General features: G+C 37.7%; 2 protein-coding genes across 3 annotated transcripts; both read left to right on the forward strand.

Annotated features, from left to right (window-relative positions):
- Positions 1-604: 604 nt before the first annotated feature.
- On the forward strand, positions 605-3,052 carry LOC110857853 (cyclopropane-fatty-acyl-phospholipid synthase-like). Its single transcript, XM_035858083.1, has 3 exons — positions 605-855; positions 1,310-1,562; positions 1,968-3,052. The coding sequence occupies exons 1-3, from the start codon at positions 676-678 to the stop codon at positions 2,768-2,770; spliced, it is 1,236 nt and encodes a 411-aa protein (XP_035713976.1). The 5' UTR covers positions 605-675; the 3' UTR covers positions 2,771-3,052.
- A 194-nt stretch (positions 3,053-3,246) lies between these two features.
- On the forward strand, positions 3,247-5,373 carry LOC110857590 (zinc finger protein 771). Of its 2 annotated transcripts, XM_035858117.1 has the most exons (5): positions 3,247-3,270; positions 3,338-3,445; positions 3,529-3,990; positions 4,061-4,701; positions 4,782-5,373. In XM_035858117.1, exons 3-5 carry the CDS (start codon positions 3,537-3,539, stop codon positions 4,989-4,991), a joined length of 1,305 nt encoding a protein of 434 aa, XP_035714010.1. In that variant the 5' UTR covers positions 3,247-3,270; positions 3,338-3,445; positions 3,529-3,536; the 3' UTR covers positions 4,992-5,373. The 2 variants fall into 2 exon arrangements, with proteins under 2 accessions (XP_035714010.1, XP_035714009.1); XM_035858116.1 differs by lacking the exon at positions 3,247-3,270 and having other exon boundaries at positions 3,277-3,445.
- The last annotated feature ends 8,062 nt before the right edge of the window (positions 5,374-13,435 follow it).

Consider the following 13,435-nt stretch of genomic DNA (forward strand, 5'->3'; position numbering starts at 1 on the left):
TCATGTACATATGTACATACATATCTATGTACGTACACAAAAAATACCGTCTGCAGAGTTTCAATGTTGTAATTAGCTCATAATTAGGTTATTAATTATAACGTTTTTACATCCTTATAATTCAACATTGCAAATCTGTGAGATTTCTTTGCTGATATTAATTGATGCATGTCATCAACACTACATAGGTGTAGCACATGCCAATATTAACCTTTACTGCGTAAGATGTCTGAGCCACGTCCAGTCCCCTCACTTTCATTTATATGGCTCTGACCAAAAATCAAATTACAAGTTAGCACTTACTCTATTTATGTGTATGTAGGTATATTTATTCAGGTGGCTGCAGTCTGCATGTTAAGGATATGCCTATTGTTATGATAAATGTCTAATTGAACCAAATTGACTCAAAAAAGTTCCAGTCTATAATCTTTGATGAACCTCTGATTGCCGGAAGTAGTTCAATTTATCGCACAAAGACAAATAAATATTCACGCATGAAAACGCATATCTTACAAATATGAACGTACCTTACGCAAATACAAATAGTATCTGGGCTCCTTGATAATTGCAAATTGTCAGTCACAACAAAAAGTCTGAGCTGGTTTAAGCTGTTGTTATTTTTGTGCGCAGAAAAATTGTCACAGTTTTATACTATACATACATATACATATTAACATGATTTTGATTAATCAAAACATGATTTTGTATAAAGGAATAAAATTTATAATTAAACTGTACAGAAAATTGGAATTGTTTTTCCTCACACTATTTCCAAATTTAGTAGAAAAATACGTACAGTACCATTTCGGAAGGAGTGGAGTGGAATTCAATGGAATCCGGAGATGGGACATCCAGGTAAAGATCAATATTACATATCAAGTAATATTTATATACTTGTACAAACTAGTTCAACTCAATCTGCACTAGTAATGAGTTTATTCGTAAGAACTATGCAAACTTCATAAATTCAAAGATTACAAAAAATATTGGGCATACTCACGTCAATGTTATTTTTCATAGCAGCTCATTTAGAAAAATGATTCGAGTGTCGCATAAAGTTTTGGTTGGTAAATTCCTTTGTGACTTGCGAATTGACAAGGCTAGGTTTTAAGTTGGATTTTTTTTTCGAAAATTATGTCGCGATACGAACATTCGTTATGAATAACCTCATTGGTTTCGATCTAGAAAGTTTGATAATGGTTATGAAATTCTTAAGAAATATCAGAAATTATAGCGTTCCATGCGCAACTGACGAAGCACAAATTTGTATTTTCTTATTAATTTATACGTGAAAAATACTCTTCCTCAGGTCAAGGACAAATCGCTCTACCCTCGTATCGTAAATCATGGTCCCCTTGGTCTCGGCGAAGGCTACATGGACGGACAATGGGAATGTGAGGACATTTCCGCCATGGCATTCAACCTCTTTCACGGCGATGCTTTAGCTGTTGTAAATTGGTTTCATCCCTGGAACAGATTTCTCAATTATATGTCTTGCTCCTACTTTAATCTCCAGAGTCAATCGAGGAGTTGGGAAGTTGGTGAAAAGCACTACGATCTGGGTAATTTATGACCTCAGAAAGGTCTTATTTAGCATACGTTTAAGGCCATTGCACAACTACATATGTATTTATTACCATTGACATACCGACCTTACGCAGACGAAATTGTACCTTTCATGCACTGAAATTACGATTTATCAATACTTATCTGATTCACGTCAGCTCCAAATTTTACCTCATGAGTAAATATTGAAAAAGTACCTCATGAGCTTAAAAAGTACATCATCTTTACCTCATGAGTAATTATCGAAAATTGAAATTTGGCCAAATTCTGTACAATTTCTGTACAATTTCGGCACCGTAAACAAATGGACATCACATATTTTCCTATTTCAATACACATAGGTAGTTACATTTTACCTCCACTGAATTTCTGTTACGTCCAATTGTTTTTTTTTTACATAGGCGACGATTTATTCGAATCTTTCATGGACTCATCGATGAACTACACGTGCGGCTACTGGAAAAATGCCAGCACCTTGGCTGAAGCCCAATACAACAAGATGGAACTCGTCGCCTCCAAGCTTAATCTGAAACCAGGAATGCGAATTCTTGACATGGGTTGTGGTTGGGGTGGGTTGTGTCACCACCTCGCAAAAAATTACCACGTGTCCGTCGTAGGAATCACAATATCGCGCGATCAGGTCGTCGCCGCGAGGAAACGGTGCGCCAACTTACCCGTAGAAATTCGACTGATTGATTACCGGGATTTATTAACGAACAATAAAGACGAACAGTTTGACCGCATCGTTTCAATCGGCATGTTGGAGCACGTGGGGAAAAACAACCACAAAACGTTTTTTAACACGGTGCACAAGTGCTTAACTCGGGACGGAATTTTCTTCTTGCATTCAATCGGAATTGACAACTATCACACGCCGTGCTCCGAACCTTGGTTGACGACGTACATCTTCCCCAATGGATATGTCCCTTATCATAAAGAGATTATTGAAGGGATTGAAAATCTGTTTGTGTTAGAAGATTGGCAAAATTTTGGGAATGACTACACTAAAACTTTGGAGGCTTGGTGGACCAATTTTGAGCTAAATTGGCCCAAAATTAAGGACAAGTATGGTGAAAGGTTTTTCAGAATGTGGAAATATTTTTTCCAGTTTCATACTGGAGCGTTTAAATCGAGAAAAGGTCATGTTTGGCAGATCGTTTTGAGCAAAGAGGGCATTTTAGGGGGGTATTATGCTGGAAGGTGAATATTGTAGAATATGTATATAGTAAAGGTGGTTCAGTATTTCAGTAATTTTTTTAACTAGCAGATTGTAAATAAATACACATACATATTTACATAATTAGTATTAATATGTATATCTTACATATGTCTCTGACTTTAAATTAAGGTCGTAAATATACGTGATGCTGGTTAAAAAATCTAAATAAATTGCCTGTAGTTAACTTAGAACACTTCTATCAAAAACCTTGTAAATTTATAGATACTAAATAAAGTATGTAGGACAATAAATTTAAAATTTACGATACTTCATGGTGCATATATATTTATAGCTTTTTTATAAGCATATGCTATGTACATTACGATGCAAATTTTACACATAAAATTTAACATCGTTCAATTTACATGGAATTGCATGCATCTTTCTTTGTTCATTCGAGTTACGAATATGCATGATGAAGTAATACGTGAACATTTTTCACATTCCCCGATGTTGACGAAGCACGAAAATAACCGTCTGTGAAAGTACGTCATTTTTTGTACATATACATACTTTATCAAATAATAAATAATAAGTTTTTTTAATTATCAGACTGATTTGATCATTGACCATTTGATGTACATCTCGTGAAACAATTTATTTATATAGACGTCCTGAAATCTGGGGATATACAGAAGAAGCAGGCCGGCATTTACACAAGTATTTTGTATTTAAATTTTATAACGATTCATGAAAGTAAACAATTTTATGGAGTTTTGCTAATTGCTGTTTTGTTTTGGCAGAAGCAAATATGATGAAAGCACCCACATCATCAATTAGCAGAACTGGACAAGATTTAATTGGCTCCACGGTTCGTCTCGACAGGTCCAATTGTTCTAGAGCTTCATCCTCCTCACTTCCAAACCAGGGCGAAAATCTATCCAAACGTGATGCAAACTGTGAAAATGTATCTTCCAACAAGATCAAATGTTGTTCCATCTGTTCTGAAACGACGGGTCTCAATCCAATTTCTATTGAAGAAATGAATATTCTGGTGAAATGTGTCCTTAATCCGGAGCAACTTTCTCTTATTCTACTAACACAGGACCATCCTCCAATATTTTGTTGTAAAATGTGTTCCTCAACAATCCTATCCTTAATGAAATTGAAGACGGAAATTGATATTATTACAACTGGTTTACGTGCTGTGATCTCCAGCAGAGGTGGCCTCTTTAATCAAGTCAATAAAAACAGTACAATTAATGGTACGTGTACTTAAATTTCGTCTGAAATTGTCAAATTGAATGCAAACTAATTTGTCTCAATTCACCGTAGAATCCTCAAACGAAGATGTTAGCAACAGTTTTCATTGCGACGAATACTTGACCGGGTTAAGTCAGGAACAATTAACTGAGTTTCCTGAGGAAGAGGAAGAAGTTGAGGAAGACGATTTTTTCATAAAAGTTGAGTCGACCGAAGAAAATGACACTTATTACGATCCTCTCACGGTTTATGAACCAGAAGCCATGGAAGATGACGACAGTTTAACAAATTCGCGGATGTCAGAATCCGGTTTGAATGCAGAACCTGTTCCTAATTCCACAACTAAATTAAGATATGAGTGTGAAAAATGCCAAGTAACGTTTTCAAAAGCTCACCATCTCCGACGTCATCTGAACAACAAAAACATTCATCCTGTTCCTCCGAAACCTTTCAGTTTTCCTACGAATCAGTTCTCCAGTAAGAAGATGAAAATCCCCAAAAACGGCAAACGTAAGACCGAAGTTTACAAGGCAACCACTCGGCCTACCTGCGTTACGTGTGATAAAACCTTCGCTTTAATGGCACATGTGCATCGCCATGTTGAACTGGACCATTTCCTCGACAAGACTTTTTGTCCGTACGGTTGTCCACTACAATTTAGAACGGAAGCTGACTGGTTGACGCATTTAGAGCAGTGTAACTCTACAAAAATGGTAATTTTCGTTATGCCTTAAAATGAAAGTAAATGATGAAAACTTAATAATGAAAACTTTTTTGACATCGTAATTTACAGAGTAACACAACAGGGTGCATTTGCCGTCATTGTCGTATCCATTTTCGCAACATCTTTCTTCGGATGGAACACTATGTGCGATTTCATAAAGATGTAATGCATCCTTGTCGTGACTGCGAGCACGTATTTTCCAGTAAAGACGTGCTGGATCGACACCGCCGAGCTCGTCATTACACTGCGTTGACGTTAAGACTGGAAAATATCAGTTAGTTCAAATTCGTGAAGGGAAATTGAATGACATCGGTTTTTGAGATTGTCAAGCGTCAAGGTTAGATAATTACGCCGGGTCTACCTATAAATATTTGTGTACATGGTACAAGATATCTCAATTTAACTAATTCCAATGAAAATATAAGATTTGACTGCCAGGAAAACTAATAAAGTAATTATTAAATTTACTTCTTTAGTAAATATATTTAATTGATAGACATACTACTTTTAAAGTAAGAGTTTCGGATAAAACGGGCCGGACTAAATATTATATTTCTTAAATATGTGTATAGCATAATATAATTATTCCAGGAATTTTAGCCCACAATACATAAATGTATAATCCTGACCTTATTAATAAACTATGAATTCCCATTTAGAAGTGTTTTCGCTGAACGTTGTATATACGTATACTGACCTGATACGTTTTTCTTAGGAGGGGAGGTTGTGTACTATCAACTCCCGGATCTCGATGCCCCTTGGATATGTTGTTAAGTGTCCTATGAATGAACAAGAACCCTGAAGTGGTTTAATGCCATGGCCACATTTGCGCCCGCCACACCCACTCAAAGGTGCCCAAAAATCGCTTTCACTCCAGCTTTCACTTATTCAAAACCACGCCAAAAATCCAATTTTACTCCGATTTTCAAATTTCTTTCACCATTATACTCCCAGATAGTTGCCTTCTTATTTCCAACATCAAACTAAACTATAGCTTAGGATTAGTCCATTGGCACTTGAACACAAGCTGGAATAATCCAGTCATTAGTCATAGAGCATTACTCATCAATATGTAAATGTACATATTTATTCTTTACATTATGCATCGAAATTTCAAAATTTTGGTTGGTAGCTGAAATTTGGTACAGAGGTTTCTAACAGGTCTTTATGGAAGAATAAATTGGGAAAAATTTCATTGGATGACCGGAGGGGGTGACTGATTTCTTAATTTCATGTGTCTATTTGTACTACCAACAGGCAGTTGCACACATACGCATGAACATTCATACATACATACATAAATATGTACATAGTACATACTTCAGGGTAGACCATGTAAAGAAAGAATTATGTATATGCGTAGGTTTGTGAATAAATTATGTATATCTGGGCTTTACGACACAAATACCATAAAAGGTATAAAGAGTATTTCGTTAACTTACATAAATCTCTAATCGAATTGATGGAATATTATGGTTTACCGTAAATTAAAGGTTGATATGATATGTACATGTACATAAATCTGAAATTCGCGAGTTAAAGTTAAAAGGTAGGGAATTCGATAATTATTTCACTAAGTATGCATGTATACTGGAATTTAGTTTTCACATACTTATATGTACTTTTTTTATCGACGAGTGCCTAGACAATTCTTGGATAATCAAATATTTAAGGTAGTTATACACTCTTAGAAATTGGGTTACGATTATAACAAAAAAGTAAACGTATGTGACTCTATCGCCGTAGTTATGAATTTATCCTCCAGTGGATACAATTGTCACCGACAAGTTATAAAGTTTCACCGACTTGGTATTGAATTGTTACCAGAGCTAATAAATTTATAACCAGTTAGTGACAAATTCATAACCACGGCTGTAGGGTCTATGTACGTTTACATTTTGGTAATAATCGTACCCCAATTTCTAAGAGTGTACGTAAAACTTCAATATTTTCCTTTACTTATAAATTGCCCTCTACCTTACTCACTAGTATTATTACAAAAAATACCTTTGAACGTAATGCAGAGTATGATTAATAATATGTACTGTTACGTACCTACACATGTACAAACCTAAAGTAAAGCTACGCTGGACTACTTTGATATATTTTTTTAGAACTTCAATCTATCAACTCGGCATCGTATTTACTCCATAAAAGAAGTACGTCTTAACCTTCGTGGACAAAAGGTTTAGGTGCAAAATCACGCTAGAAAATCCCTGTAGAAAACATGTCCTTTCTTCAGTGTCAAGCTATCCAACTTCTCAAATATCTGTACCAAGACCACTACCCTTTTCTGTACAAATGGCCTTTCACCCTGGACAAGAAGACACATTTTTTAGTCCTCCTCCGTGATACTCGTCGAGGGGTGCCCCTTCTTCGAAAATTGGCTCCCACCCTCGTCCTGCTTATCATGAGTATCTTATCAATTCTGGATTTATACGTTCCATTCCCCCACAACGGCACGCCAGAAGAGGACAAAGCACTTTTTATCAATCAAACAGTCCTGTCCCTTGGAAATGATGAAGTCATAATGAAAAGCAAACTGTGGGTATCCGTGTTCGTCGCCACGATGGAACTTTGCATCACCGTGACGGCATTCTGCACGTTCTTTCTTCACTTGGACGACATTGTTCACGGAACTAACTGTATTATCAAGTTGTACAATAAATTCCATCCTTGGAAATGCATAAGGCGTAATTCGACATTGGACACTTCATTTCGCGCCAACTTGGTCAACATATACAATTCAATTAAAAGAGGTGACGATATTTTAGGCAGTGTTTTAATAGCGTTCATCTCTTCTGGGTGGATAATCATAACCCCATCTTCTGTAGTACTAACACTTTTCAATCTGGATCCGCTGGTACATTTATTGTTGTACACATCCAAGAAATACAAGCCTTTAAGTTACATTATTCAATTTTTGTATGATTATTTGGGCGCCATCCCAATTGTGCTAGTACGATACGTGTTTACAATGTTAACATGGTATGAACTTGCCCGCATTGTCGTCTCCATTCTCACAATGGGAATTCTCTGGGTGAAATGGAACTGAAAAATTGTCTGCAAGTAAAATACATCACGAAATTCATCCTTAAGAGTGCCGATAAACAGGTTGGTTTACAACATGTGAAACTGTATCGACATCTGTGGCTGTCCTCCTCTCTGTTGCGGTGGGTACAAGGTAACTTTGGATTTTTAATGATCGCAACCATGGGAATGGTAATGATTATCACCAATTTCTGCAATGTCCGCGTCGCCAGTGCTATGCCGGCGATTGTTTCGGCAGTCCTGATCTACGATTCGCTTATGATGGGAATTTTGATGCAAATTATGGTTACTTTCTGCACGAGAAGAAATGAGGAGTTGTCCGAGGTCCTGAGGCTTAAGGGGTGATCCATAAATTATGTCACGCTGAAGATGGGGGGGAGGGGGTCCAAGGATCCGTGACAAAGTGTGACATATGGGGAGGGGGGGTTCGGCCGATCTGTGACATAACGTTTTGGAGGCCTAACTTAATGCAAACTATAACTCACATTTTAATTCTTCGACTACGACCAAACTACAGTTTCGCAATTATTTAGATATATATCCGAATATCAAAAAGACCTTTGATCCAAAGCATCCAAAATTTCAACCAAGTTTCAGATTTTGAGATTTTAAACCAGGTTTCTACATTTTGTTCAAGCCTTCAAATAATTTGCACAATATCCAATTGTTTGCAAATTAAAAAAATTCATGATGCCATAAAGTTTGCATAATTTCAAAAAATCGTCATAAGTTTGCAACAATTTAAAACATTACAAAATCTCCAACAATTTGCACAATTTAAAAAATTCCTCCGAACCCTATTTTTCATGGTTTCAACAACGTAAACTGATCGAAGACAACTTTCTGCATGATTCAAAAATGTTAACAATTAAAAAAATGTATAACAACATTTTCAGGCGTGACGTGACAAGAGGGGGGGAGGGGTCACGACTAGCGTGACAAAGGCGTGACAACAGGGGTGGGGGGGTCTTAAAAAAGGGCTTTCTTGCGTGACATAATTTATGGATCTCCCCTAATCGTAATGGGGCCGGCATTGTGGGTGGAATGGAGGGAAAGATGATACGTCAGGAAGTAAAAAGTTTGCCGAGAGGTTGTTTAGGACTTTCCGTACCGGGAGTGTTTTTTTGGTCGATTTATAAAGGATACTAATATTTTAGTCGCAAATATCATACTTTCGAAGACGCTGGATGCTTTAATTATTTATAATTAGATGTGTGAACGCGTTTTTGCTGTGCGAAGTTAGATATAATATTTATGTTGTGTTTAAATATGTAGGAAAGTTTGTTACTGTATAAAAATGTTGAATAAATAAATATATTTGTACATAAATACGTCTATATGACTGGATTTGCGTATGTAACCTTGCATGAGCCGCCTGGATGATAATCACAGAAGTATTATAAATCCTGCACGAGGTCATATATTTACTTTACTCAAAGCCAAATAAAATGTACGTGCATACATACGTGACGCAAGGCACAAAGATTCTGTTGATCAGATTAAGAAGGCATTCATATTGAAAAAGTCTCGTAACTAAAAGACAGAGACGATGGTTGCGTCTCCTTGTGTGCCGAGAGACTTTTTTCTATGGAGGGGGCGGGGCGAAGAGAGCAGCTGATTTTCATGTAAACAAGGCAGGCAGTTGCATGTAAAAAGTTGCTTTGGATTTTGAGAGTGACCGTTCCCAAACTCCAAACGGGGCATCGCGAACCAGAAAGGGAGAACAATCCCGACTAAAACTTCTAATTTGCAGCTAATACAAAATGGATTGATTTCGTTTTGGTGGCAATAAATTCCTAAGTTTGTGCTTTAGAATTTCCATTAGGCAAAAATTCCATAATAAATCTCAAAGAAAAGTATTGGACTAAAAACATGATAACTTACATGTTTCAGTCCAATACTTTTCTTTGAGATTTATTATGGAATTTTTGCCTAATGGAAATTGTAAAGCACAAACTTAGGAATTTATTGCCACCAAAACGAAATCAATCCATTTTGTATTAGCTGCAAAGGAGGAGGCACCCTCCTTACGTGAAATGCCCCACCGTGATATTCGGCTCAATTTTTGATATGTTGTACATTTCGACGTGCCGAACAAAAAATGTATTGGTCCCTAAGCCTTAAGTGACCTGGTTCGACCGGAAATAGAGGTCAAAGGTCAGTGCACTTTTTCGCTCGAAACCCCATAAACCGTATATTTTTAGAAAGCTACGGACCTCCCCAGTCCGAATATACACCATACTTGGGTCAAAGGTCAAGCCTTGACCTGTCGAGGTCAACCCTTGGCCTGTCGAGGTCAAATATGTTATTGAGGCAAGGTAAGATTTTTGGGGAAAAGTGGGCAAAGTACATTTCTGATAGGATGACTGCACCCTTGCTGGAAAAGGGCATTATTACATAGTTGGGTAACACCACATAATCAAGATCAATAAACACAAATGTTAGTGTTACCCAACTATGTAATAATGCCCTTTTCCAGCAAGGGTGCAGTCATCCTATCAGAAATGTACTTTGCCCACTTTTCCCCAAAAATCTTACCTTGCCTCAATAACATATTTGACCTCGACAGGCCAAGGGTTGACCTCGACAGGTCAAGGCTTGACCTTTGACCCAAGTATGGTGTATATTCGGACTGGGGAGGTCCGTAGCTTTCTAAAAATATACGGTTTATGGGGTTTCGAGCGAAAAAGTGCACTGACCTTTGACCTCTATTTCCGGTCGAACCAGGTCACTTAAGGCTTAGGGACCAATACATTTTTTGTTCGGCACGTCGAAATGTACAACATATCAAAAATTGAGCCGAATATCACGGTGGGGCATTTCACGTAAGGAGGGTGCCTCCTCCTTAGAAGTTTTAGTGACAAAAATCATTTACATTACTAGTAAGTGGCGAGGAGGAAAACTCAACTCGCTCACTAGGATGCACAGACTGTGCCCGAACTCAAACTTTAATGCACATTTCACCTTCTGCAATTTCTCTTTGTTCTTCTTCCCAAGTTATTCTGGTCGGAGGCCCAGTTAGAGATAACGATAAAGGATTCCGAGAAAGCTCGGGAAATATTACTTTGACTTGAGTGCGCCTATTATAATCTGTACATAAGTATAAAGTTTTAAGAAGTTGTGTAAAATTTTGTAGTCATCGACATTGAAAATACCAATGCTTGCTCTAAAAATGATAATAATTTTGTACTAATTATTAAGAATTTGCAGGTCATACGGAGCATTGGAGGACTTCAACCTGCTGGACGCCCTGTCCGACCTTACTTCCGTTTTCCCACAGCAAGTTTCAATTCCAGTTTTGCAAGAAAGCGACGAGGAGAGAATTGTGTCCAGTGATGTATACTGTAATCCATATTAAGGAAATTATGAATAATACACTGGTAGAGGGAAGTTTAATGTGTTGCTCAATTTTAGATTTGTGGATAAATAATTTATCATAAATGATTTCTGGGCTTTATATTAGGGCATAAATACCATGAAAGGTATCAAGAGTATTTCGTTAGCTTGCATAAATCTTAAATCGAAACGATGGAATATTGAAAAGCCACCGTGGTTTGCCGTAAATTAAAGGTTGATATGATATGCATAGGTACATAAATCTGAAATTCTTAAACGTAAAACTTTAAAGGTAGGGAATTTGATAATTATTTCACTAAAGTATGCATGTATACTGGAATTTGGTATTTACTTACTTGTGCTTTTTTATGGACGAATGCCAAGACAATTCTTGGATAATCAATTATTTAAGGGAGTTATACATAAAACTTTAATACTGTCCTTTGCTTAGAAATTGCCCTCTACATACATAACTTATTAGTTCCTATTATAAAAAAATACCTTCGAATGTAATGAATAATATGCTTATTGCTTGGTAATACTTTTACGTCCCTAAAAGTAAAGCCACGATAGACTACTTTTGTACATTTTTAGAACTTCAATCTATCAACTGAACATTGGATTTATTACTTAAAAGAAGGACTTCTTAGCCTTCGTCGACAAATATTTTAGTATAAAATCATTCCGGAAAGTTCCCATAGGAAACATGTCCTCTCTTCAGTGTCAAGCTGTCCAACTTCTCAAATATCTGTACCAAGACCACTACCCTTTTCTGTACAGATGGCCTTTCACCATGGACATGAATACGCGTTATTTAGTCCTCCTCCCTGATACTCGTCGAGGAGTAAAGCTTCTTCGAAAGTTGGCTCCCACCCTCGTCCTGCTTATCATGAGTATCTTATCTGTTCTGGATTTATATCTCCCATTCCCCCACAACGGCACGCCAGAAGAGGACACAGCTCTTCTTATCAGCCACACAGTCCTTTCCCTTGGAAATGATGAAGTCATAATGAAAAGCAAACTTTGGATATCCAGGTTATTCGCCACGCTGGAACTTGGCATCACTGTGACGGCATTCTACACGTTCTTCCTGCACTTGGACGACATTATTCACGGAACCAACCGCCTTCTTAAGTTGTACAATAAATTCCATCCTTGGAAATGTATACGACGTAATTTGAAATTGGACACTTCATTTCGCGCCAAGTTGGTCAACATATACTATTCGGTTAAGAGAGGCGACGATATTTTGGGCAGTATTTTAATAGCGTTCATCTCTTCTGGGTGGATCGTCATAACCCTGTTTTCCGTAGCACTAACACTTTTTAATCTGGATCCACCAGTACATTTCTTATTGTTCATATGCAAAAAATACAAGGCTATAAGTTGCATTATTCAATTTGTGGGTAATTATTTTAGCCTAATTGGGCTAATACGATACGTGTTTGCAATGGTAACGTGGTATGAACTTGCCCGCATTGTCATCTCCATTCCTACAATGGGACTTCTCTGGAGTGAAATGGAATTAAAAAATATTCTGCAGCTGAAATACCTCACGAAAGCCATCCTTAAAAGTGGCGATAGACAGATGAGTTTACACCATGTGAAGCAATATCGACAAGTGTGGCTGTGTTCATACCTGTGCAAGTGAGTTTCGCTTCACTCAACTTCACTCATTTTCACCTCGAGTCAAATTCCCTTCACTCCCCTCACTCACGTGAAGGAAGGCTGAGTGAGGCTTCACTCACTGACAAATCTCATTCGCACTCCTTCATTCCCTTCACTCCTTCACTCCTTCACTCCTTCACTCATTCCCCTCACTCATCTATTTCATTCACTCTTTCTTTCATTCAATAAGTCCCTCGTGTCATCATAAGTTCAATATTTTAGCGCCATCTATTGGGGCAACGTGAGACTAGGCTGGGGCAACGTGGGATTCAACTGGGGCAATGTGAGACTGGGCTGGGGCAACGTGAGATTCTATTGGGGCAATGTGAGACTGGGCTGGGGCAATGTGAGACTGGGCCGGGGCAACGTGAGACTAGGCTGGAGTAATATGAGACGGTACAATGTTAATATTGCCACGCGAATTTCAGCACGTATACTGATTATCTATCCTATATTCCTTCACCCTTCTTCCCCGGAGACGAACGTGTGAAAGAGATGAAGCCTTCATCTCCTTCACTCCTTCACCCTTCATTCCACTCATTTCTGATTTGGGCCTCCCTCACTCACCTTCACTCACTCGATTAAAGTTCTCAATTCCCTCACTTAGCTTCACTCTCCTTCACTCCCTCAACGCGAATGAAGCTTCAATTTGCGAAAATTGAGTGAAG

The sequence above is a fragment of the Folsomia candida genome, unplaced genomic scaffold, assembly GCF_002217175.1.
Source record: "Folsomia candida strain VU population unplaced genomic scaffold, ASM221717v1 Fcan01_Sc019, whole genome shotgun sequence".
In the NCBI taxonomy this organism is placed as follows: Eukaryota; Metazoa; Arthropoda; class Collembola; order Entomobryomorpha; family Isotomidae; genus Folsomia; species Folsomia candida.

Coding starts and splice junctions, on each gene's coding strand:
- LOC110857590 (XM_035858117.1), top strand. CDS start 3,537: ATGATGAAAGCACCCACATCATCAATTAGCAGAACTGGACAAGATTTA. Junction 3,991..4,060: donor TAAAAACAGTACAATTAATG/GTACGTGTACTT, acceptor AATTCACCGTAG/AATCCTCAAACGAAGATGTT. Junction 4,702..4,781: donor AGTGTAACTCTACAAAAATG/GTAATTTTCGTT, acceptor CGTAATTTACAG/AGTAACACAACAGGGTGCAT.
- LOC110857853 (XM_035858083.1), top strand. CDS start 676: ATGATTTTGATTAATCAAAACATGATTTTGTATAAAGGAATAAAATTT. Junction 856..1,309: donor TCCGGAGATGGGACATCCAG/GTAAAGATCAAT, acceptor ACTCTTCCTCAG/GTCAAGGACAAATCGCTCTA. Junction 1,563..1,967: donor TGAAAAGCACTACGATCTGG/GTAATTTATGAC, acceptor TTTTTTACATAG/GCGACGATTTATTCGAATCT.